The sequence below is a fragment of the Narcine bancroftii genome, chromosome 1 (genome assembly GCF_036971445.1).
Source record: "Narcine bancroftii isolate sNarBan1 chromosome 1, sNarBan1.hap1, whole genome shotgun sequence".
NCBI lineage: Eukaryota > Metazoa > Chordata > Chondrichthyes > Torpediniformes > Narcinidae > Narcine > Narcine bancroftii.
The window spans coordinates 126,593,713-126,621,162 of record NC_091469.1 but is presented as its reverse complement, the minus strand read 5'-3'; the positions used below and the strand labels follow the sequence as shown (position 1 = coordinate 126,621,162).

The following is a 27,450-nucleotide window of genomic DNA, read 5'->3' as shown; positions in this document are numbered from 1 at the left end:
AATTACCAACCATCCACTCTGTGAAAAAGGTGCTCTTTGGGTCCCTTTTAAATATTTTTTCTCTCACCTTAAATATATGCCCTCAAGTTTTAAACTTTCCTCCCCTGGAAAAGACTATTACCTTGTCTGTGCATCTCACTCTGAAATCTATAACAACAATCATTTTCTCCTTGATAAATTCAGAAAATAATTCCTTTAAGGCCTCGCCATTCTCTATTTTGCAGATGACAATAGTAGTTGGTCTCATCGACAACCATGAGTTTCACTACAGAGAAGCCATGGAAAATCTTGTGTAATGGTACAAGAGTAACAACCTGTCTCTTAAAGTGGACGAGACAAAGGAGATGATCGCGGACTTCAGGAGATCTGGAATGACCACCCTCCACCTCACATCAAAAATTCTATAGTAGAGAGAGTGGAGAGCATCAAGTTCTTTGGAGTTCACTTAATTAGTGACCTATCGTAGACACTCAACATCTCACTTGTCAGGAGAGCAAAACAGTGACTGCACTTCCTGAGAAGACAGAAGCAGGCAAAGCTACTGGCCACTATTATGTCAACCTGCTAAAGGAAAACTATTGAGAGCATCCTGGCCATCTGCATCACAGTGTGGTACAGTTGCTGCAGTGAAATGGAAAATGTGTCAATCCACAGGAGCATAAGAGTGCAGAGAGAATTACTGGAGTCTCCCTTCCATCCCATTGACATGATATACCAGAATTGTAGTCTCAAGAGGGCGGACAAAATCATTGAGGACCCCTTCCACTCTGCACACAGCATCTTTCAGCTGCTCCCGTCAGGGAGAGATTACAGGAGTATCAGAGCCAGTGCCACCAGTCTGAGGAACAGCTTCTTCCCACAGGCAGTGAGAATGCTAAATGATCAAAGGAACTGCTCACACTAACCATCCAAGACTCGTGTACAAAACAATATTTATTTATTTGTATTGATGAAATACTTGTTCTGCACATGTATTGTTTGTCTGTATGTGTGTCATGTGTCTGCATGTTTCGCACCAAGGACCAGAGAACACTTTGTTTGGATTGTACTTGGACTGATGACAATAAACTTAACTTGACCATCGAGTTCCATGCACAGATTGCCCCTTTGGTTCCAAATAGGGATCTAGGTTATCCTCTTCTCTTCATCTAAAATGCCTTGGGAATTGCCTTAATTGAATCTGTCAGAGATATTTTGTGGCCAAACTTTTTCTCCTAATTTATTTTTCAAGAACTGCTCCCTGAAGGGCCTCACTTGTTTTTCAAGACCAATTCCTGTATCTGTTTATTTTTACACATGCTACCTTATTTTGAATTAGGAATACCAATCTCTCTTACAGCACCATTACCTTTGATACCCATTCAATCTTTGTTTCTTTTCTACTGATTCTATCTTTCTACCAAACAGTTTGTTCACAGCTTTGGTGTCACATTTCATCCATGAGTTCAGATTTGTGAGGATGTCTGTTTTTACCTCTGTAACATTAGCTGAATCCGTAGGCTTCTTCAGGTGTATTTTCCACTAAGAAGGCGCCTGAAGAAGAGGAAACGGTCCTTTGAATTGTCGTTCAGGTGGCAGTGCTAAAAGCGCAGCGCTGGCTGCCTAAAGGGACAACTGAATTGGGATGCGCATCTGAACACACTCCAGCTCCTGTCCCTTGGGCTGTCAGATTTGGGATGGCTGGCTATCAGCGCAGGGACATCCAATTCCCCCACTTTCTCCCCACAGCCCAATATCAGTCCCCACACTGTGGGATGGCCAACGTGGGCTGTCAGCGTGGGGACGTCCCATGCCGGCTGCCCCACAGTGTGGGACTGATGTGGGCTGTGGACAGGACGTCCCCACACTGATATCCCGCGCCGGGGGGGAAGGGCAACTGGGAGAGGAGTTGTCAGGCGCTCGCCAGCTGACTCATCCTGAAGCGGCTGCATTCAGGTGGCTGGGGAGGCCACTGTGCTGCGGCGATTATCCCTCTCGGAAGAGGGTTACAAAGTTCGCCTCGCAGGCGCCTCCTGCGCATTCACGTGGCCTCCCAACTGCTGCATATTGCTATAATAAATTGGCCACCTGAAAGTGCCTTGTGTCTGCTACTACTGAACCCTTTATTCTTTATCTCTAAAGGCACTTGCAGGTGGCCAATTGTCCTGCTTGTAAAGCCACATATTATGGTAATATGCGGCAGTCGGGAGGCCACGTGAATGTGTAGGAGGCGCCTGTGAGGCGAACTTTGTAACCCTCCTCCGAGAGGGATAATCGCTGCAGCACAGTGGCCTCCTCAGCCATCTGAATGCAGCTGTCTAAAATCAGCTGCATTCGGATGATGGTCAGCTGGCCAATGCCTGACAGCTCCTCTCCCAGTCCCCACGCTGTCAGGAGGCCGGCTCAGTCAGTCAGCGCGGGGACATCCCCACGCTGATCCCGCTGCCCCGCTCTCTCCCCACTTACGAAATCAGTCCCCACACTGTCAGGCGGCCGGCATGGGCTGTCCCCACATTGTCAGGACTGATTTCAGGAGTGGGGAGAAGGGGGTTGGCCAAAACAATGCCAGTACCTGACTCGAGCACCTCCTCCTCCCCCGCCGAAGCTCCAGCCCCTGTACCTCCCCTGTTGGCTGCTCCAGGCCCGTGAGTGAGGAGAGAGCGAGGCAACGGGATCAGTGTGGGGATGTCCCGTGCGGGACATCCCCGTGCTGATAGCCAGCCATCTTGACTTGACATCCCAAGGGACAGGAGCTGGAATGCGCTCAGATGTGCATCCTGGCGCAGCTGTCCTTTCAATGCTGCCACTTGAACTGCAATTTAAAGGGCCGCTTCTGCTTCTTCAGGTGCATTCTTAGCGGAGAATGCACCTGAAAAAGGCTTATGCTAGACTATTCCAGCATATTTCAGGCAGTCCACTATTTCTACTAGCTATGATTTTTTAAATTTCACCGAACATAATTCTTTTGAATTTGTTTCACCCATCGTGTTGGTTTCCAGTTGAACATCTTAAAATTTTCACGTTTGCTTTGCCTGCTCCTTCATGGCTTGCCCCTCTCCAATTTTGTAATCCCTGCTAGCTACAGTGCCCTCCATAATGTTTGGGACAAAGACACTTTTTTAAAATTTATTTGCCACAAGCTCCACCATTTTTTATATTTTTTTAAAAAAAAGAAAATCTAAACCCACTATGAAGAAGGAAGTTGTTTGGTCAAAAAGAAAACCTCATGAGTCAACATTTCTACCTTCATAAAAAATCAAAGATCATAAAAGTAATCCCCACAGTGTTGGAAAATTTACATTCAAATCGGAAATTGAGCATCCAATGTTCTCTAAGTTTAAATGTAACATGACATCACGTAGCCATTGATCATATTAGGCAGAGTAACATCCCTCCATCTGAGCAACGCTACCTGCCAGCCATAAAGAAATAAAAGCTAATAAGTGCAGCTCAGATGCCATTAAAGTTATGTCATTCTCTTCAACAATACCAAATAAAGCAGTTAAGGGATGAGGTTTTAAATTAACTTCAGAAAGTGTAGAGAAAGATGATAGTGTAACTAGATTGATAAATGCACGTTATGCAATGATTAATTACAATTTTTTACATCAATTATATTTGACACCTGAAATTTTTTTTAAAAATATGGTTTTAATGAATCAGATTTGTGTTTGAGATGTGGTGATACGGTTGGAACTTTTTTTCATGCTGTTTGGTCATGTATACATGTGTATGTATATATATATATATGTATAAAAAAATGTTCCTGTTCATGTTTAATTGCTGTATATGTCATATTATTTGTTTTTTGAACGAATAAATAAAGTTTAAAAAAAAGTGTAGAGAAATTTTGATACACTTCATTCCAATATTTCTCAAGATTCTGACATGTCCAGAACATATGAATTAATGAAGCATCTCCATGTTACATTTATCACAACGAGGAGATACATCAGATAAAAACGAGATAGTTTGACTTTGGACGTGTGAGCCCTATGGGCTACTTTAAATTGTAGGAGAGAATGGTGGGCACATAAAAGAAGTGGTAACCAATTTGAAAATTACATACCAAGTATCTGCAGAAATTAAAAGCTGTAGGTCCTGTACCCAGACTTTTCAAAAAAATTTTGTCTGAGGGAGCCTCTCTTTAAAATTGTCGCCATTTGATTTCCAACACATCTTTATTTGAAACTTTAGCACCTTCTTTGCACTGATAATCCGACTCACCACTACACAAGTGTCCCAGTCGGGTCCTCAGTGTATCTTCCTTGCACTGACAACCCGGCTCACCTCCACACAAATGGCAACAGTGAAAAGAATGTGCATGAACTGAGGGACATTGGTAGTTCTGTGGGCCAAATAACCTGCATCTGCCCAACGAAGTCTTAGCAGTCTCCCACAGGGTCCATCTGTCCAGTCCAATTTATCTGAATGTATTTATTTCCCCCTTTTTATTGCCAATTGTTTGAATATCTGGTTGATTGAACTCTGCATAATGTAGATTTTACTGTATAGATTTACCTTGGAAACTTCTTGGCCTTTTCTTGCTCCTGATTCATGTTCTGTATGTCACTGCATTCTCCTAATAGCTTCCCTGTTCTCTGATATTTATAGCGCAGATAAATGCATTCTTCAGGAGCTTGGCACTTCCTGTGTGAAGCTGGGACAGTTGGCACTTGATAATTTCCATGTAACACCAGCTGCTGGTGAAGAAATTCCTGCTCAAACAGATTCTATTTTGCATCTTATGTGGTGAGTAATGGTTGTCCATTAAGTGAAGTACAGTAAATTTTTAATATCCAATTGAATCAAAAATATGAAAGTCTGTGACATTTAGAACATTAATTGTCAAAAACTTGAAGATTTTTTTTGTGCATGAATATAGCATTAACTGGCATTCTAATTTTTTTGAGTTTTTGTCATTTCTCCTTTAAAATTGTAATGGCCATGTTTGTGGTGATTGAAAGAGTGAACTAATTAGTCTCAGTACTTTGTTTTCTACTGGTGGTTCTGCAATTTTCTAAGTTGCCTTTTGTATATTCCTTTTGAAAGTATGTACAACACCCCATTAAATACTAAATTCCAAATGGTCAAAATAAGTTTTTTTAAAATATCCTTTCCCTCTAATTCGTTTGACACTTGTCTTAATTTTGTCACCAATTCCCTGGCCAGTTGAAATTCATTTTCTGACTGCTGCATTCCTTTTGATTGAGACAATACTCTATTTTGAAAAAGTCTTATTTCATCGTATAAAATTACAATCTCCTTGAAATCATAAGGGCAATTGACTCTCCACAAATCGATTGCTATTTTGACATGTGGACCATCTTGCATAATTTATTAAATGATTGCTGCTCTAAATGCATGTTGTAGGTTAGATGCAACTTCATACTGATTCTTATCTAGACAAATATTCCCTCAAGCTGTCTTCCAATATAGCAAAATAATTCTGCAATAAGATAAACAACTAGAGTATACATCACATATGTCATGCAATGGAAGTCCCATTACCACAAGGAAGGTATATAGTGCAACACTTCATTTTGTTAATACAAAATAAACAACTGTTTTATGGTTTTTTTTTTTGAAGGTTAAAGGATCAAGTAAGCCAACAGACAATGGAGCTTGAGACTGGTGTGAAAGCTTGTAAGATGTTTTGAATTATATTTCATGTAATTTTGATTTTCCTCATGGTTCTCAGTTTTGAACACTACAGTTATTTTTTTTAATTTTTCCTTTGTAATGAATAGTAGAATAATTAGATATTATAACATGGAGAAATAAAATTGATCCACAGTCTAGGCAAACATTAAACTAAGGTTCCACATTTTCTTTGACGAAACAGAAAAGATTCCTCACCAGTATTTTGAAGGAAAGCTGTGGAAATGCTTTCAGTGGTGTGTCCCATATTTATCTCAGTATTACTGCAACAGATTATTTGGTCATTATTCTACTGCTGTTTGTGGGAACCTGCTGATGCAAATTGTCTGCCAAGTATTCTCTGTTGGAACAAGGAATGCATTTCCTCTGTGTTTTATTGGCTACAAAACATTTTAGGATGTCCTAAGGTCTTGAAGATATTATTGCAATGTTTTCCTTTTCATTTGTGTGTTCCTGATGTGTCACTGTTGGTGAAAGTCCATGATGTTAATTATCAGAGGTTCAGATCCTAGTCTAAACCATCTTGATTAGCGTCAGCGTGGGTGACCATCCCCTTAGCTAAGGAGGTTACAATTCTGTGGGAAATCACAATAATTATTGCGTCCTGGTGACTTAGATTGTAACTTTGTGGGTGTTCAATCCAACTATCTTGTCAGATCTCCACATTATAATCTGAGGACTGAGCCTAATAATTGCTACTGCACTTGTTTCCTTCCCTTGCCCCCAATCCCCAAGTTGGCTGCAAGCTGCGGCTGATCCTTCCAGAGTTTTTCTTCTGTTGCCTATGATGGCCAGTTCTTGTTCGGGTGACATCATAACTGCCTCATATACCAGATGTGGATAGATTTATAGTCATAGAGCACAGAAGCAGGCCTTTTGCCTTTCTTGTCCATGTTGACCAAGAGACCTGCCCGTGCTAATCTCATTTGCCTGTATACTTCTAAACTTTTCATGTCCATGTACCTGTCAAAATGTCTTTTGAAATGTTGTAATTGTACTTGTCTTTAGCACTCCTTCTGGTAACTCTTCATATACCAATCACTCTGTATGGAAAACCTTCCCCTCAGATCTCAAGCCCCTAGCCTTGGTTGAGTGTAGCTGTTGGTCTGATAATTGATTAAAGTTCCATTCTGGAGATTTGAGGGCACTGTCACATAGAGTGCTGTCTTTTAGTTGAGATGTTCAAAAATGCCTAATTTCTGTAATATTACAATAATTTTGAAAGTACTTCATTGGATTGAAAATATTTGAGGACCATGAAAGATTTTTTTTAACTTTTCAGATTTAATACTCTATAAAACCTGTTCGTTCAAAAGTCTGCTACTTACTATATCCCTATAGTTGGAGGACGTGCGCATTTTGTGCCATGTCTTCCAATGTTTCCCATTTCAGTTGATGGTCTCTATTTAATGTAACATTGAGTTTGCACTTTCTAACATTCTCTTGCCATCCAACATCAGCACTCTGCTTTCCTCAAACTATACTCTAAAAAATCCTTTTGCTTTGCTCACCTCCCATATGCTGGATTTCTCTCCCTTTCCATTTTGTTTTAAAATGTTTATTCTACATAATTTCAGTTTAATATGTTGAAGACTCTCCTTTGTATTCTCTGAGTTAATAACCAACATGTTTATCTGCATACCCCTAGGATACCTTTTGGACAAATACTAAAGCCTCTTTGACATCATCCCATGTTAAGTAGGGAGAAGGAAAATTTACACAGAAGCCACTTCATTTCTGCTCAATTCTTGTGATGTTTCATATCTGAAAGTAAGGAGTGAGCTTCCACCTTGGCCTATTTAGAGACCATGCTTTGTAACTCTTCTGTACTATGTTTCTCACCTAAACAAAGTTTTATTATGATTAGGCTAGATCTTTATGAAAGGCTCTGGCCAGAAATGTTGACAATTCATTTTCTTCAGCTAATTTATTTTTAAGAATTGTTCCTTGTTTTGCTCCAGATTCCAGCAACTGAGTCTCTCGTGTGTCCTTTCTTTTGGTTGCTCCTTTTCGTTCACTTGGTATATTATTCGATTAAGTGTCTGGTATCCAGTGCATAATTATACATTGGATCTTCTTCCGTGTGTGTATGTGTGTCATAGTGTATTTTACTTTTTCGAATAAAATAGGTAATCTTTCAGAAAATCTTTGACTTTATGAATTTAAGAAATGGAAACATTTAAAATTATGTCTAATATAATAGAGTTGTTAGTCTGGGGTGTGGGGGGGTGGGGGAAGTGTAATTGAACAGATGGCCAAAGTTAACCAAGTAATTAAAAGATGTATTTATTTTACTACCATGTTTAAGCTTTTTTTTTTTATTGCCAGGTGTTGAATCCAATACAGAGGCTGTGTCGGAAGATAATCTGAAAGAAACGTATGTTTAATTATATACTATGAACTAAAAGATGTATTATCTTTCAATTCTCTTATTACAGTATTTTTATTATGTGAAACCACATGAAAGGGAACATGATCTATCAGTTGCTGAAGAAATGATTATTTTTCTGTATGTCTCTGACAGAATTCAAATGATTGAACGGGAATTAGAAGGTGCTTCGGTTGCATTCCAGCAAAAGAACATGGCCCTCCATAGGTATGAATAAAAACATGAGGTATTTTTGTATTTTAGCTCCAAATGTTTTTTTTTTGTCTGTTTTTTTTCATAACTTTATTTATTCGTTCAACAAAGTTATTGCATACAGTTAAAAAAAGTACATATTATGAACAATCATTTTTTATATAAAAAAATGAATATATTTACTAAAATCTAATCAAGGTAAATCTAAATGTAAATATTCTAAATATAAAGACCACTTAAGAAAAAAAAGAATAATTATCATGTAAAACATGCGTGATTTTTTCCATTACCAAACAAGTTTTCATCTCATGCCATCTATTACTATCAATCACATTAGCATTTTTCCATGTACTTGCTATACATTTTTTTGCAACAGATAAAGCTATATATACAAAAGCAATCTGAAATTTGTCTAATCCCAAATCTTTCAAAGGATTCAACTCACCCAACAAAAATATTGTCGGGTCTAGAAGTATTTTGATCTTATAAAAGTGTTCCAAAAACAATTGAATTGCTTTCCAAAAAGATTGTATATGTACACATAACCAAACAGCATGAAAAAATTTTCCAACCAAATTACCACATCTAAAACAAGAATCTGATTCACTAAAACCATTTTTTTTTTTAACTTTTCAGGTGTTAAATACAATTAATGTAAAAAATTGTAATTAACCATTGCATAACGAACATTTATCAATCTAGTAACACTGTCATGACAAATATCTAACCAGTCATCCTCGGAAAAAGTAGCTTTAATATCCTTTTCCCATTTAATCTTAGATCTATCCCATCCCTTTTTTTCCATACTTTCCTGTAATATTTGGTACATCAATAAAATATATCCCTTTTCTGGTAGTCACAAGAAAAGATTCAAATTTAGTCAATTTAGGTAAAATCATATCTCTACCAAATATTTGTTTTACTAGGGATCGAAGTTGATAATAAACAAATAAAGAATTCTCATTAATACCAAAATCTTCCCTCATTTGATTAAAGGATAAAAATTGACCTTTAAAAAAAAATTCTCCAAGTTTTTTATACCTTTAGATTCCAATGTAATAAGCATTGATTATACATTGAAAAAGGAATAAGTTGGTTGTTATATAACGGTGTTAAAGTCAATAATTTACCCTTAAAACCTATCGTTCTATTTTTCTTCATCCATAACTTCATTAAATGTTTTAGTATAGGCACATTATATTGTTGTCTCTTTCTTTGGCTTGGCTTCGCGGACGAAGATTTATGGAGGGGGTAAAAAGTCCACGTCAGCTGCAGGCTCGTTTGTGGCTGACAAGTCCGATGCGGGACAGGCAGACACGATTGCAGCGGTTGCAAGGGAAAATTGGTTGGTTGGGGTTGGGTGTTGGGTTTTTCCTCCTTTGCCTTTTGTCAGTGAGGTGGGCTCTGCGGTCTTCTTCAAAGGAGGTTGCTGCCCGCCAAACTGTGAGGCGCCAAGATGCACGGTTTGAGGCGTTATCAGCCCACTGGCGGTGGTCAATGTGGCAGGCACCAAGAGATTTCTTTAGGCAGTCCTTGTACCTTTTCTTTGGTGCACCTCTATCACGGTGGCCAGTGGAGAGCTCGCCATATAACAGGATCTTGGGAAGGCGATGGTCCTCCATTCTGGAGACGTGACCCATCCAGCGCAGCTGGATCTTCAGCAGCGTGGACTCGATGCTGTCGACCTCTGCCATCTCGAGTACTTCAACGTTAGGGGTGTAAGCGCTCCAATGGATGTTGAGGATGGAGCGGAGACAACGCTGGTGGAAGCGTTCTAGGAGCCGTAGGTGGTGCCGGTAGATGACCCATGATTCGGAGCCGAACAGGAGTGTGGGTATGACAACGGCTCTGTATACGCTTATCTTTGTGAGGTTTAAATTTAAATTTAAATTTAAATTCCACCGAAACAAAGATTGATGTGTTTCAAATTCAGAAATATTCGCCATCTCAATTTTAGCCCAACTAGGGGGCCATTCCAAATCCATTAATGAACTAATAAATTTAAATTAGCTGCCTCATAATAATTGTGAAAATGTGGTAAGCGTAATCCCCCTCATGCATATTTTCAAGTTAGCTTATTCAAAGCTACTCTCGGAAATTTACCCTTCCATAAAAATTCCCTAACCATTTTATTTAAATCTCGAAAAAAAATTCTTATTAAGTAAACACGGAATTGACTGACACAAATATTGTATACGTGGCAAGATATTCATTTTGATTGTATTTATTCTTCCAATTAAATTTATAGGAAGATCCTTCCACTTAATCAAATCAGCTTTGATCTTTTCATTAACGGTACATAATTTAATTTATATTAAGATTGATAATCAACATCTACATTTATACCCAAATATTTAATTCGTTCAGTCCACTTCAAATTAGTAATATTCTTATAAACTGAATAATCTCCTTCACCTATCAGTAAAATTTCATTTTTTCCCCAATTAACTTTATATCCAGACAAAGATCCATATTGTGTTAAACATTCCTTCAAATGTAAAAGTGACTGAGCTGGTTTTGTTAAATACACCAATACGTCATCAACAAATAGATTAATTTTATACTCCTCGTCTAAAACTCTCATACCTTGTATCTGTGTATTTTGTCATATCAACTGTGCTAAAGGTTCAATTACTAACGCAAACAAAGCTGGAGACAAAGGACAACCTTGTCGAGTTGAACGAGTTAATTTAAAAGGTTCTGAGATCTGACCATTTGTCAATACCCTGGCTATTGGTTTATTATATAAAGCTTTAATCCAACCAATAAAAAAAAAGGACCAAACTTAAATTTCCACTCAACTCTGTCAAAAGCCTTTTCTGCATCAAGAGATATCACCATCGAATGGTCAAGGCACTGTTGATATTTATTAATCAAACTAATCACTCGAAGAATATTATCTGAAGCATACCTATTCTTTATGAAACCTGTTTGATCAGCATGTATCAACTTAGGTAAAAATTTAGCCAATCGATTCGCTAATACTTTAGCTATTATTTTATAGTCTACATTCAACAAAGAAATTGGTCTATATGGAGACACCTTTAACGGATCTCTATCCTTCTTAGGAATTACAGTAATTAAGGCACTAGAGCATGATTCAGGTAAATCATAATGTTCATTAATCTGTCATAACACATCTCCAAACACTGTAGATAAATCATCATAAAATACCTTATAAAATTCAACCGAAAACCCGTCATAACCAGGTGATTTTCCATTCGGCATTTCCAACATAGCGATTCAATTTCTAAATCAGTAAAAGGAGCCTCCAGCTCCAATATGTCTTCTTCTCCTAGTACCGGTAATTTCAACACCAATTTTTTTTTAAAAAGAGTCAATCGATCCGCTCTCCTGTTTTTCCTCAGAAGTATATAATTTCTTATAAAATGAATGAAACTCATCATTAATCTCACGAGGTTTGTAAGCAAGTCAAATTTCGTCTAACTGCATTAATAGCCCTTGATACCTGTTCTTTCTTTAACTGCCATGCAAGTACCTTATGCGCTTTCTCACCCCATTCATAATACCGTTGTTTAGATCTATTAATCAAGCATTCAAATTGATAAGATTGCAATGTATTGTATTTCAATTTCAATCTAAACAACTCTATCTTCTGTTTTTCTGTCACATCTCTCTGAAATTCCTTTTCTAATTCATCAATCTGTTTCTCTAATTCAAGGCTCTCGGTCAGATAATTCTTTTTAACCTTAGAGGTATAACTAATTATGTGACCTCTCAAGTAAGCTTTCATAGCATCCCACAATATAAATTTACTCTGAACGGAGTTAACATTTCTTCCAAAAAGAGATTAATTTGTTTTTTAAAAATTCAATAAATTCTGCTTTTTTTTAAACATCATATTTAATCTCCAACAATAAGTTGCACAAACTTTTTCAGAACTTTCGTAAGTAAAATACGACAAAGAATGATCCGAAATTACTCTACTTTTATATTCTGCTTGCAATATTTTCCTCTGTAAATGTGCTGATATTTTTAAAAAAATCAATTCTAGAAAAAGATTCATGTCTAAATCCTTCTCTATTGGGTTAAGACGTCGCCAAATGTCCACTAAATTAAAATCTTTCATCAAAGCTCGAATTTGAATTGCCATTCCAGATTTTTTAACATTTTTTGGAGATTTATCTAATAAAGGTTCCAAAACACAGTTAAGATCTCCTCCAACCAGAACATTTTCATTAGCTTGCCCCAAAAGCAGAAATGCATCCGAAATAAATGCTTCATCATCCACATCCGGTGCATAAATGTTAAGTAAAGTCCAAAATTCATTAAAAATCTTACAATTCAACTTAAGAATACGTCCTGCATTCATTTCCATTGATTGTAATTTAAAAGATAAATTTTTATGTATCAAAATTGCGACTCCCTTAGCTTTGGAGTTAAATGAAGAAAAAAATGTCCAACCCAGTCCCTCTTCAGTTTCATACTTTTTCATTCAAATGTGTCTCCTGTAAAAAAGCAATATCAATCTTCATCTTTTTAATGTAAGCCAAAACTCGCTTACACTTGATTGGGTTGTTTAATCCCTGAACATTAAAGGCAGCAAATTTCAAAATTGACATATCTTATCAATTGCTAAATAACAAAAATAATCACAAAATTAATAATAATTTTTTTTATATATAGAACCCTCATTTTATAGGTTATTTTATAGAAGGTCAGTATTTTTGACCAGCTCTACTTCCCCTGAGATGGTGATGATGGCAGTTACAGCTTTGGATTGCTGAAATAATAAAGCTGCTTCACTCTCGTTCGTTAGAATTTTGGCTCAACATTTTTTTAATTAATTTTTAAAAAATTTTCACACTATGAATCCATACTGACCAAAATACACACAAACATTTCCCTCTTGAATATACACAGTGTCATTTTCTCCCCTTTTTCCCCCTCCCTTCCCTCCCTCCTTCATCCCCCCTCCCCACCCACTAAACGTTCAACATACATGATACATTAAACCCATTAAACAATGTCATTACACAACAAAAATTAACAAGAAATTTGTGTCATCTACTTTTACATACTGGGTCAGTTCATTTCGTGTTCTTCTCCTTCTGTCATTTTAGGGGGTGGAGGTCCGCCGTAGGACTTCTCTGTTGCGTTCCATGTACGGTTCCCAAATTTGTTCGAATACTGTGATGTTATTTCTTAAATTATATGTTATTTTTTCCAATGGAATACATTTATTCATTTCTGTGTACCATTGCTGTATTCTCAGGCTATCTTCTAATTTCCAGGTTGACATAATACATTTTTTTGCTACAGCTAAGGCTATCATCATAAATCTTTTTTCAGCTCCATCCAAATCGTCCAAGTTCTTTACTTCTTCTATTACTTTTTGTGATTTTATTTAATACCTGATTTAGATCTTCCCAAAACTTTTCCACTTTCTCACATGTCCAAATTGCATGTACTGTTGTTCCAGTTTCCTTCTTACAGCTAAAACATCTGTCTGATACTGTTGGGTCCCATTTATTTAACTTTTGGGACGTGGTGTATAGCCTGTGTAACCAATTATATTGTATCATGCGTAACCTCGTGTTTATTGTATTTCTCATAGTTCTGGAGCATAGCTTTTCCCATGTTTCATTCTTTATCTTTATGTTTAGATCTTGTTCCCATTTTTGGTTGGGTTTACAGCTTGTTTCCTCGTTCTCTTTCTCTTGCAGTTTGATGTACATGTTTGTTATAAATCTTTTAATTATCATTGTGTCTGTAATCACATATTCAAAATTGCTTCCTTCTGGTAACCCTCAGCCTGCTTCCCAATTTGTCCTTCAAGTAGGTTTTTAGTTGGTGGTATGCAAACATTGTACCGTGAGTTATACTATATTTGTACTTCATTTGTTCAAAAGATAATAATTTATTTCCTGAAAAACAATTTTCTATTCTTTTGATCCCTTTTCTCTCCATTTCTCTAAAAGAAAGGTTATCTATTGTGAAAGGGATTGGTTGATTTTGCGTCAATATTAATTTTGGTAGTTGATAATTTGTTTTATTCCTTTCTACATGAATCTTCTTCCAAATGTTGAGCAGATGTTGAAGGTATGGTAATCCAGTTCCATGTAGGGATGATGTATGATTTGAAGGAGTTTTTTAAAGAATACAATTATAAACAGAAAGATAAGCCTGTGCTGTGACGGATATTTGGTATTTTGATAGTCAAGATTTTCCACTTTTTGGAGAAATTTGCTTGTTCATGGGATACATTTGTTGCTGACAAGGCAAGCATTTATTGTTCATCCTTGAAATTCCTCTGAGATGTCTTGTTGGCCCATTAGAGAGAGCAATTAACTGTTGACAAATTGGGTAAGGATGGCAGATTTCTTTCCCCAAAGTAGGTTAGTGTATCAAATTAATTTTTATTGCCATTGCTAATGTGTTTTATTCAAGATACAGTAAAACCCATGGTACCCAGCACCTCTGGGGATTGGTAGAAGCTGGATAAATGAATTTTCTGGTTACTTGAAGCTATGTGTTGCATGGATTGGCAAATTAATGGTGAGGTGTGCCAATTTTAACTTGCATATTTTTTAACCTATTTATTTTTCTCATTTTTTTCTTTTGCCAGTTGTTTGAATTCCAGATAACAGGAGTTCTACTGTATTATTCATTGAAGTTTCTCATTTGCTGTGGTAGGATTCAAATTGTCGGAATTTTGGATCCTAGTTCACAACTATAACTTTTTCTGTACAGTATTGAAAGATTATTATTTTTTGTCTAGAATGGGCATTGGTGTAATATGTTTAGGTATATGCAATGTTAAATCCCCATTTTACTAATTACTTGACTGCAGGTTAGCAATTTTTTTTTTAAACTTGCAATTTATGGGTGGTGCATGTAAATTGAACCAAATGATTTAAATATGGGCTTTAGTATATTTCTCCTAGTCCCATTCCAATATCAATGTAAAATCCAAGCAAATTATGTCTGTAGTCCATGTTTGATGATTTGAATGTTATATTTGTCACAGAATGGATGACACTGGGTGGGGGGGGAAGCAGCAAAAGGCAGAAAAATTGCCTTGATGACCATCAATCCTTTACCGTCTAGATAACTAAACTGAAGACGTTTAGGAGCTTCCAGAATTAAGAATCACATAAAATAACCATATGTTTGACTCTTCTGTTTTGCAGGCTTCAGTACACACATGCTGTTCGAGAAGCAGCACAAATGAATGATAAAGAAGGAAAGTAAGTGTTTCTAGTGCGTGGTTTAGTAAGTATGTTGCCTTCAGTCAAATGCATTTAGAATAAATACAAAGTAGATTTTAAAATTGGTAATGCACTTTAGCTTCTTTGGTTGCTAATATGGTCTTCAACACATAACATTCAAACATATGGATTATGAGCAAGTATAGATGACTTGGCCCCTTGAACTTGCTCTGCCATTTAATAATGTTATGGCTGATCTGATTGTAACCTCAGCTTTGCTTTCACTTTCAACCTCCTACTTACCAAGAATTTATTTTTGCTTCAAAAATATTCACAATGAACAACCTTGTATTTCGATCAATGAAAGTATAATTATGTGGATAGCACATTGCTCTTACAGCATTAGTGACCCAGGTTTGAATTGGCACTTTCTGAATGAGGTTGCACGATCTCCCCACGTCTGCCAGGTTTTCTTGAGGTCCTCCAGTTTTCTCCCATTTACCAAAAATGTATGTACGGGGTTAGTTGGTTAATTGGTCTCATATATGTTTGGCTGGTATGGGCTTGTTACCATGTTACATCTCTAAATTTTTGAATAAAAAATGCTAAGGCAGAAAAATATAATAAATATAAAAGGATTGATAAATATTCACAGTTACAGTTAGTGCAAAAAAAGTGATATTTCAATATCTTTTGGTGATTCCATAATATTCTCTCCATCCAAAGGTTCCTTGTCTTATTGTTTTAAAAAAGAGCTCCATAAAGGCAACTTGAAATATTTTTCCTTCTCAGCAGATATGTCTAGTACCTTCACTTTTTAAATTTCCAGCAACTGTTGAGCTTTGTATCTGAAGGTTCTAACGTTCCTTTTTTTCTGATTGCTGGCACTGAAGTAACTACTTCTTAGATAAATTAGGTTTCTACTCCCTCTGTTCCCTTTTTTCATTTCCACCTCTAGGAAACTAATGGTGCTTTTCTCATTTTCCTGTACTGAAGGTTATCTAATGATAACAGGTTTGTCATACACGTTTACTGAAATCAGTGGTGGATTAACCATTAGGCTGAAGAGGCCTTGGGGCCTCAGGCTCTACAATTCTTTCAACCCCAAAAATTCCATTCATTCCCCCCCCCCCCCCCCTTTGATCCTCTGCCATTTTTCGACCCCTTGGTTAGTCCCATCGATATCAACCACTTTGGAGCCCCTAATGTAAGTTATTTAACATAACTAAACATCACTTCATTCGACGAAGGGTGGGGGGTGGGCAAGGTCAGGGGGAGGCTTACTAAACCTTGGCCTTGGGCCCCGGGTGGTAGTTAATCCACCAATGATACAATTCTTGCTTGCTGCAATTGAACAGATATATCTAAAGAAAAACTATAAAAAATAAAGTAATTTAATTAAATCAAGAGACAGTAAACAACTAAGATAGATAATCCTGGTGCAAAAAAGGTGACTTGCAATATTGCAGACAGTCCATGATTAGTGTACCAAGGGGAGGTTCAGAGTTTTGGGGGTCCTTTGGTGTTGGCTGCCTTCTTTAGGAAGCACCTTACATAGATTTCTGCAATGGATTGAAGGTCCATGTACCTAGCTACATTCCGCAGTCTTTGGCGTTTTTGGGCAATTGTATTGTCAAACCATGCTGTGATGCACAACTTTCCACATTTCAGCTATCAGAAGTTTGGTAGCATATCTGACAACATGCCAAATCTCCTTAAAGGACTCTTCAGTGTGCCACCTTTACAGATGCCTCAAGGTGCTGGCTTCAGGAAAGGTTTTCTGAAATATGGACTCTGAGGAATATGGATTCTGACTCTCTCCACCTCCTTCCCATCAATGCAGACAGGTTCATTAACCCTTGGACTTTCCTTCCTAAAATCAATAATAAGCTCTTTGGCCTTGGATCTTATTATTAAGAGCAAGTTTGTTGTTTTGACACCACCCAACTAGGTTTTTGTTCTTTAACCTGTATTGTGATTCATCATTTTGAATTATCCAAACCTGAAATAATTAATCTAGTTTCTATCCGCATCTGCTGTCTGATCTATTTCTGGCACTTCCGTTGACTTTGTTTGAAATGTTAGTGCTATTCTGAAAATGCGTATAGTTCTATGTTTAAATAAGTTCTATTCAAATGTTTAAAATAAAATTTAATGATTCTTGTTTTTAGGTTGATAATTGAAACCATCAAACACTCTTTAGATCTTTGTTCTGAGATTATAGCAAGCCAGAAGGTAAGTTGAACATAAATAATCGTTTGTATTTTAGAGTTAACAATATCAGTGACGTGAACTAAATCTTTATATTCATAGGTGTTTTATTTTTAAAAAAACTTAAGCTGCTGCCAGTGATACTTTTGAAAATATGAAAACTGCATGACAAAGTTTTTTCTTTCTCCTTTATTCTCAGTCATTTCTTTTTGTGTACATCTCTGCAAATAGATCAGCTGTGATCATGTCTTCACCATCAAAACAGTCTCATCCACTATCTTGTTCTCCAGTTTTTCATAAATAATGTTTTTGTTACACCACTACTCCCCCATCCTGCAATGAGAAACAAAATTGATTTCTAACTTTGCTTACTTCTGATGAATGTTTATCAATCTGAAATGTTAAATCTGTTTCTCTCTATATATCTCTCCAGTTGCTGCTTGGATCTGCTGAGCATTTGCAGAATGTTATGGTTTTATTTTTAAACATGTGGTGTCTGAAGTGTTTTTCTTTTGTAACTGATTTATTCCAAAATTGAGACTGAAAGACATCCTTGAAGAGAACAGTAAACATTTCATATTTAAGTTTAAAAATTTTTGTCACATTATATCCAGTACAGTGAGAAGGTTCTTCAGTGAGCAGTTTAACTTAACATGCATAGAGCGGTGTAACCGAGAAATATGAGGACAATTATAGAGAATAGAATTGCAATGAAAAAATGATCGATTCGTAGCCTGATAGCGGTAATATGGGGTGTTTCTAGAAGTCTGATGAAGAAACTGTTTTTAAATCTGCTGGTGTGTGATTTCATACTCTTGAGTCTTCTCCCTAATGAGAGGAGGGAGAAGAGGGTGAGGGGCGTGATGCTTCCTTCAGTGTGTTGGATGCCTTTCCTAGGCATGTAGATGGAGTCCATGGAGAAGTTTGTGTAATGCTCTGTGATGCATTCACTACCTTCTGTAGCTTCTACAGAGCAGTTTCCATACTTCGCTGTGATGCATCCAGTAAATGTATTTTTGATGGCACACCTGTAGAATTGGTGGAGGACCGGGGTGGGGACGTGGCAAACTGAGAGTCTTCTAAGAAAGTAGAGGTATTGGTGTGCTTTCTTGACTGTTGCATCAACACAATTACTACAAGTTAGCTCATAGGCGAGGTTTATTCCGAAGAACTTGAAGCTATCTACTCTTTCCACTTCAGCACCAGTGATGTGGACAGGGGTATGGTCTTTATCCTATCTTAGTGACTTTGAGAAGGAGGTTGTTATCCTGGCACCATGCCAGTTTACTTTAAATCTCTTTCCTGTATTCCATCTCATCGTTATTTGATACCCAGCTCCAATTGTTCGCGGATTTGAAGATGGAGGTGGAACTGTATTTGGCTGGATGATCCTGAATGTAGAGGGAGTAGAGTAGCACTTGCAGTAGTTGATGTGGCTGTCACCTCCCTTCTGGTTCCCTGTTTGAAACATACACAGAACATATTTAGCTCATGGGGAAGTAATTGCATTATTGCATGCTATGCCTTCCGGCATTGGTTTGTACTTCGTCATGGCATGCATGGCCTGCCATAGTCACTGTCTGTCCATGATATTCTCCTGAGACTTGAGCTTGGTGTGGTACTGCCTTTTGGCATCCCTGATGATCTTAAGAAGATTGTACTTGATTTCTCGTAAAGAGATGAGTCTCCTGACTTTTATCACTCACCAATATGTTCTATGCTCATGGCACTGTGGTACTTATGGTCACTCTACTGAAGTCAGGATGGCTTGCAGGTGGGTGAACATGTGCACAGCAACTGGCCCAGGAAGAGTCCCTGATATATTCTGACAGCCTATAGAAATCAATTGGCAGATTTAATTCAAATATATTTAACCCCTCCTGGCAACAGGCCACAGATCCCACTTGTTTTAAGAAGGCAGCCATCTTACCTATACAGAAGAAAAGTAAATAGTGGGCTCAATTGACTATAGAACTAGAACACAGACCTCCGCCATCATAAAATGCTTTGATAGGCTTGTCATGGCTCACTTCATCTCTTGCCTACCAGCCTGCCTTGTCCCACTTCAATTTGCCTATTATCCAAGTAGATGTACAATAGCTACCATTTCCTTGGCTCTTCACTTTGCCCTGGAACACATAGATGCCAAGAATACCAATTTTAGACTAATGTTCAACTACAGCTCTGCCTTCAATGCCATAGGCCTCAGCAAACTCATTCCCAAACTTCTGGATCTAGGCTTCAGAGCACCTGAGTAACAACAGATCTTCCACAATCATAGTTAACTTTAGCATTCCTCAAGGATAGGTACTCAGTCCTCTCTTATTTTCTACACCCACAACTGTGCAGCCAAATACTGTTTCACTCCATTATCAAATTTGCCAACGACACCACAGTAGGCGGCCTGGTATTAAATTCGGAAGAGATGGAATACAGAAAAGAGATTGAAAGTTTAATGGCATGGTGCCAAGATACCAACTTCTCTTTTAACATGAAAAAGATGAAGGAGATGATCACTGACTTCAGGAGAGGCATTGAGAGACCAGCCCTGTCCACATCATTTGTGCTGAAATGGAAAGAGTAAATGGCTTTGTTTTTGGGATAAACATCTTTAATGACCTGACCCGGAGAGACCACACCAATGCTTGCTACGATCAGAGAAAAGGAAGGATGTTCAGCTTGTCTCACTTGTCCTTCAACAGCTCCTATAAGTGCATCATCTAATACAATGTGGCATGGGAACTGCTCTGCTAAAAATCAGAAGCAGCTACAGAAGGTAGTGAACACAACATGTACTTCCCACCCCTCTATGGACTCCCATCGGCATCTCCTGCTGCCTAGAAAAGGCTTTCAACAGACTAAAAGATCCATCCTATCCCAGACACACTCTCTTCTCCGTCCTCCCTTCAGGGAGAAGGTCCAAGAATGTGAAAGCACGTGCCAGAGAGTTTTCTGAGGGAGAAGATAGATGTGGACATTAGTAGTAGATAAATTATTGGAAGGCTGAGATCAGATATGCAATTATTTGGATAGCCAGAAACTGATTAGTGACAGTAAACATGGCTTTGTGTGTGATAGGTCGTGTTTAACAAATCTTATGGAGATTTTAGAAGAGGTTACCAGGAAAATTGACGAAGATACGAATGTGGATGTTGTCTACATGGACAAGGTCCCAAATGGGAGGTTAGTCAGAAAGGTTCAGACACTAGGTATTCATGGTGAAGTAATGAACTGGATTCAACAAACAGGAGAAGCCAGAGAGTAGGGTGGATGATTGCTTCTCAGACTGGAGACCTGCGACTTGTGGTGTGCCTCAGGGGTCAGTGCTGGGACCATTGTTGTTTGTCATCTATATCAATGATCTGGATGATAATATGGTAAATTGCATCAGGATCTTTTCAGATGACACTAAGATTGAAGGTGTTATGAACAGTGAAGTTTTCAGAGCTTGCAGAGGGATCTGGACCAGCTGAGTGTCACAATTTGGAAGGACAAACCAAGAAAGGACATGCTCGGTAAATGGTAGGGCTGTAACGAGACTGATTTACCCCAGTTTACAAACAATTAAAGAATACACTCACTTAATTATTTCCGCATACAATGGAGTCGACTTTCTTTATTCTCTTCAGACACAACATTGCCTTCTTCAACTCCTCAAACACCACCCAACCAAACCCCTCTGACATTAATGGCTCACCACCATGTGGGTCATCATGACGCTCTCACTCTCCTGCATCTGAGGTCCTTTATGCTGACATTCTACACACCCGCTCACTATTACTTCCACGTTTCGCTTCGGTTATGTCATCAGCGGCGACTGGCATTGCTCCCAACGCAGTTAGGTATGCTACCACAACAGCCCCCCCCCCAACTCCAAGCCATGCAAGGAGGCAACTAATTAGATACATCTGGCTACGTAACAGTCTGGAGGGCTGACAGCCCTCATACCATATTGCAAGACAGGCGATGCACAGTCTGATTGGCAGGGGTGTGATTCATCCTCTGGATCAGGACTCGATACAGAACATGAACCATCAATGTGCACTGGCTTCAACCTGTCAATGGAAACAGTGTCAGCTTTTCCATTCCTGTCAATCACAAAAATCTTCGGGTAGCATCGTAAGACCTGAAATGGTTCAGTCGCACTGCTCCCAACGTAGGCAAGTACATGACCACGACCGCACACTGAGAAGTGAGGTAGAACAGTGATCTGGGAATACAGATACATAATTCCCTAAAAATGGCATCACAGGTGGATAGGGTTGTAAAGAGAGCTTTTGGCATATTGGCCTTCATAAAACAAAGTATTGAGTATAGGAGTGGGGATGTTATGGTAGTTGTATAGGACATTGTTGAGACCACATCTGTGTGCAGTTTTGGTCACCTAACTCCAGGAAAGATATTAATAAGATAGGAAGAGTGCAGAGAAGATTTACTAGGATGTTGCCTGGCCTTCAGGAACTGAGTTACAGGGAAAGGTTAAATAGGTTAGGACTTTATTCCCTGGAGCGTTTAAGAATGAGGGGAGATTTGATCGAGGTATTTAAAATTATGAGGATAGACAGAGTAAATGTAGATAGGCTTTTTCCACTGCGGGTAAGTGAGATTCAAACCAGAGGACATGGGTTAAGAGTAAAAGGGGGAAAAGTTTTGGGGGGAACTTCTTCACACAGAGTGGTAGTAACGTGGAATGAGCTGCCAGCTAAAGTGGTGCAGGAAAGATGTTAAGCTGAAGAGGGTGAAGAGAGGATTTATGCGGATGTTGCCAGGACTTGGGACCCTGAGCTGTAGCGAGAGGTTGAGCAGGCTTGCGGTTTGTTCCTTGGAGTGCAGGAGGATGGGATGTGAACTTGTAGAGGTATGCAAAATCATGAGAGGGAAAGAGTGGGTGAATGTAGAGTCTTTTCCTTGAATAAGGGAATTTGTAAGCAGAGGGACATAGGTTGAGGGGGAAGAAATTTCACAGGAACCTGAGGGAAAACTTTTTTTTACAGAGGATGGTGTCTACAGAATGGGCTGCTGGAGGAGGTAGTTGAGGCAAAAACTATTGCAAAGTTTAAGAAAAAATGGACAGGGATAGGATGGCTTCAAAGAGATATAGGCCAAATGCACGCAGGTGGGACTTGGTGAAGGTGAGTCATTTTGTTAGATGTGGGCAAGTTGGGCCAAAGGGCCTGTTTCCATGCAGTAAAGACAGTTTCTTCCCTGCAGTCATCATACTCCTGAATAAACCCCACAACCGTACTAACATGCTTAGTAATAATTGTTTTTTTTTCAATGCGACCCTATATTCTAATTGTGTGAATTCTGAGGTCACCTGCTAGACTGCTTGCAGAAGGACCCTTCTTATAAATAAAGAACCTAAATTTTAACCTGGTGGCCTTGGAGTCACACTACTTGAAGAGTTTCATTCCTCAAATATGAATATTAATTATTTAAGAAAAGAATTCATGCTGCTGGCATTTTGCTTAAAATTTCTTTTTATCAACTGGTTAACTATAGATTGCACCTAAAAACTTGTGAAAATCTGATTTTTTTTTATTATAGGAAGTTCACACTTTGGAAAATGCAGTGTTTGAAGTTCAAAAGCAGCGACTATGTAATTATCATTTTGATATAATCCATTTATTTTGCCGTCACATCAGTAGAGTGCAAAAATTGCATATTGTTTATTTCTTTCCTGTCTTGTGTACTACATTCCACCCAGATCTAATTTTGAAATGTATAATGATTTTTTTTCTGTTGATCATTCATTTATTAGAACACTAAGCATGAGAGACAGATTTAATAATATGGGAGACCAAGGTGAATTTGAAAGTAATGTAGGTGATCAAGATGTGGTGAATTAGTTCAATGGGAGATTTGGGGGGGTACGGTTAAACAAGCTTTTTTGGGGGGAAAGTTCTGAGAAATACAAGTTTGGTGTTGGTAAAGCAGTAAATAATTTAATTCTAAGAATATCTTAATTCTAAATCTATGCAGTGAGTTAATGTAATAAATAGAGGCATGGCAAGGTATGTCAGATGCTTGGAATGCATGTCTTGTCATATGGGAACTTCTAGAAATCTGAAGTATGCCACACAACCACATGCATGAAATATTGTAAACTAGAGAAGCTTGAGCTATGGGTTATGTAGCTTGAACATCAGCTGTCGCTGTTGCAGTACATCTTTGAGGTTGAGCTTCATTGATGTCAAAATGCAACTTAAAAGTCAATTGGAAAGGGAATGTGTAATAGTCAAACAGACAAAGCTAAGTATGTAATCTTTAAAAAATATATATCTTGCTCTCTAGCAAGTATTTGGTTTCAAATACTGAAGGGAAGAGGGTTCTCTTTGGAAAGGTCAGTACAGGCAAAACTGGTTCAGGTGTATAAGGAACTGGAGGGGGGGTGGTGGATGGGGTGGGGGGGGAAGCGAGAACAAAGAGGCAATTACCTCTTCGCATTCACAGATGCTGTTTGACCCACTGAGTTCTTCTGGCAGATCTTTTAAAATTCCAATTATTGGGTAAGCAATTAGGCAAACAAGTTTGAGGTGGTTCAAGGCTCTAGAGAAAGAAATAAATGTAATGGATTGTTACAGTGTAGCCAGTGATGGAATTATTTTGGAATTTTAATTTGTAACTGAACTTGTGCATTTTTAAAAAAATTTATAGCACTAAAACAAAAAATGCAAGGCGTATTGAAGGACAAGAGAGCTGAAAAGAAGCAGCAGGAACAATTGTTAAAGCAATTGGAGAATGAACTTCCAAAACGGGGAGAAAAAAACTTGCAAGAGCATTTTAAAATGGTGACGTTAATTCAGAAAGTTTTACAGGTAGAGGTTTCAAGATTCTTCTTTTGTCATGTAATAAAACAAATGTGATATTACACAAAATTTACTTTAGCTTTCCATAAGGCAGATAAATATCTGCCATCAGCAGAAGTTGCCAATTGCCAAGTGCTCCTTGTTAATATACTCATGAATATTACATATTTTAAAATACAAGGCATGATTTTTGTATTTACTTTAAAGATGCTCTCTACCATTCCAAATGAACTTTTTTGAAAACAGTGGTAATGTTCATGGTTAACCTATCATCCAATTATCCTGACACAAACTGGAAAAAAAAGCATTTCGAATAATTGGCTGCACTGATCTCCGTATTGCTTTTATTTCCAAAGTATATTATAAAATAGGTAAACAATTTCTGAATTTTCTGATTAATTTTAATTTCTTTAATGTTTTCAACACTAATCAGAAATACTGTCTTTTATTTTTATAGGGTGTTATTCTTGCCAGTGGAGTGAACTGGGTCAATGATCCTGAACTGAAGGAATTAGTTTTGCAGCTGGAGAATAATCCACTTGAACAAACTGAATAATCCACTAATGCTTTATTGCATTGGATAGTAAAGGAAAACTGAAATTCTATGTAATTTGCTGAGTGTTTACATTAAATGTCCTTCCCATCCTATCACTGCATGGTTTCCACAAGAAAGTGAGAAATTGCAGTTTTGAACATGTCGTGGTACAGTGACCTGGTCTTGTGCATGCAATCCCCATTGATTCCCAGTCCCTCTCTAAACCTGCTTGTTGCTGATCTCTGTGGGATCATCCCATTCAGTCCAGATCCTGTCCCTACCCATGCCCCACTCACCCTATCTTGCAAATGCAGTTTTGACAGCCGAGTACCACTAAACATTCCAGCAGCAGAGAAAACCAATACTCCTATACTTCAAAAATTTGTCAAAAAATTCTTGTTTTATGCAAGGAAGACGAATTTCCATTTCATTTGCTAAATTGCAGTGTAATCGTAAGCAAAATTTGGCACTGATGTACAAAGTGAATCCCATTCTATTTTGTCTTCATGCAGAGTTGTCCTTCGAGAGAATATATGGTGGTAGTCTAAATTGTGATGAAATATTAACTCTAACTAGCCTTGTGATTAGTAGTGACTTTTACTTGGGACAGAGAATTAGAATTTACAGAAAATAAAACTGTCAGATTAACTATTTTTGATTTGATATTGTAGTGTATTTTTTCTCTTTAGTCCAATCTATATTAAGGTTCTTGTAAATACTTTTTCCTCCATTCCTCATTAAAATTTGTGTCCTTGTAAATATAAATAAACATTTTAAGAACTTGCTCCATTATAATGGGAGAAATCATTTCAAAATGTAAATCTGTCTGAAGTACAAATGACAATACTGTATTTGTTATTCCTTCACAGTAAAACCTGGGATCACATGAAAAAATAGTTATATTTATGCAAAAATGACACTATAATTTAAAATAAAAAGTAACAAAAACATGATGGCGGAGTAAAAAAATCAATAAAAATGAGTGGCTGTCCTAATTTCATCTGTTCAATGCCAAATTTTATTTGGATTTTAGTTTGTGTTTCCCTCAAGATGATTTTATTTATTTGTTTTATATTTTAATAAATGACATAATTCATAATTGGTGGACCAAAGCCTGAATCCTACATTTAAACTAAAATTATGTATGCATTGATAATAAATTCAGGATAAATTAACATTTAGGGACCCATCTATTCCTAAAATGCACTCAATTTAATTTTTAAAGCCCCCCCAACACCAAACCCTGAATAAATGTAAATGAGCATATTTGGATTATTTTGTTCAATTGTCAATTTTATTGCTGCGGCACCATGTCGGAATGCTGCACAATACTGGCTTCTATGGCATTTCATGTTAAGAAGTTTAAGTTGAATTGTTTTCAATACAGATAATTTACATTTGACCAAAATCTATAAAGTTGTTCATTACTATCCACAACATCTCCAACAGAACTCCACTAGTCACTGACCTCCAAGTAAAATACTTTCCGTCCACTACTAGCTGCTTTGTACAGGTAAGGTCATTTTGAATCCACACAGCCAAGATTCCATAGCTCCCATATCTTATGACTTTCTGAATAAGTCTCTTTTGGGGGACTTTGTCAAATGCCTTACTAAAATCCATATACACCACATTTGCTGCCCTACCTTCATCAATTTCTTTTGTTACCTCTTCAAAAAACTCAATTAGGCTCGTGAGGAATGTCCATCTCACAAAGCCATGCTGACTATCCCTGAGAAGACTGTTCTCTAAATGCTCTTAAATCCTGTCCTTAAGAACCTTCTCTGATAGTTTGCCCATCACTGATGTAAGACTCATTGGTATGTAATTCCCCTAATTCGCTCCATAACCTTTTTAAACCAGGGAACCATATTTTCCATTCTTCAATCCTGCAGCACCTCCCCTGTGGTCAAAGAGGGCACAAAGATCATTGCCAATGTCCTTGCTTCCCATAGCAAATGGAGTATATTTCTTCTGGTGCAGAGGACTGTATAAATCCTAATGTTTTTAAGAATATCCAAAACTTCCTCTTAATCACAACAAGGTCCAGCACATAATCTTGTTCTATACTGACCTCTCATTGACCAAGTGTTCCCTCTGGTGAACACTGAAGTTAAAGTATTCATTTACAATCTTCTTTACCTCTTCTGCCTCCAGGCAAGTGTTCTCCTCTCCCCCCCCCCTTTTATCCTTAAGCAGCCCTACCTTTACTCTAGCCATCCTGTTCATGTATGCAGACACAATGATTGCCACGGCCTTCTTGTGCTCCCCAAGACTTTTCTAAAGTTCCTTCTTAGCTATAATGTAATTTGCATGAGCCCTTCTTTAATTTTGATTCCTTCTTAACTAGCTCATCAATGATTCCCTTATCCTATCTTTTCCCACCTCAATGGGACAAACCTATCCAGAACTCCATGCAGCTGGTCTCTAAATATCCTCCACGTTGCTTCTGTGCTTATCCATGAGAATTTCTGTTCCCAATTTACTCTCCTCAGATCCTGC

At 37.8% G+C, this 27,450-nt stretch overlaps 1 protein-coding gene across 2 annotated transcripts in view; it reads left to right on the top strand.

The window, feature by feature from the left end:
* cenph (centromere protein H) overlaps positions 1-25,943 on the top strand; it is a 37,268-nt gene extending 11,325 nt beyond the window's left edge. For both annotated transcript variants that reach the window (XM_069938696.1, XM_069938686.1), the window contains exons 2-10: positions 4,594-4,731; positions 5,570-5,625; positions 7,969-8,017; positions 8,165-8,236; positions 15,376-15,432; positions 17,565-17,628; positions 23,152-23,203; positions 24,262-24,422; positions 24,871-25,943. In XM_069938696.1, coding sequence (XP_069794797.1) covers positions 4,594-4,731; positions 5,570-5,625; positions 7,969-8,017; positions 8,165-8,236; positions 15,376-15,432; positions 17,565-17,628; positions 23,152-23,203; positions 24,262-24,422; positions 24,871-24,969 — 748 coding nt within the window. In that variant the 3' untranslated portion in view covers positions 24,970-25,943. The remainder of the gene's footprint in view (positions 1-4,593; positions 4,732-5,569; positions 5,626-7,968; positions 8,018-8,164; positions 8,237-15,375; positions 15,433-17,564; positions 17,629-23,151; positions 23,204-24,261; positions 24,423-24,870) is intronic.
* The last annotated feature ends 1,507 nt before the right edge of the window (positions 25,944-27,450 follow it).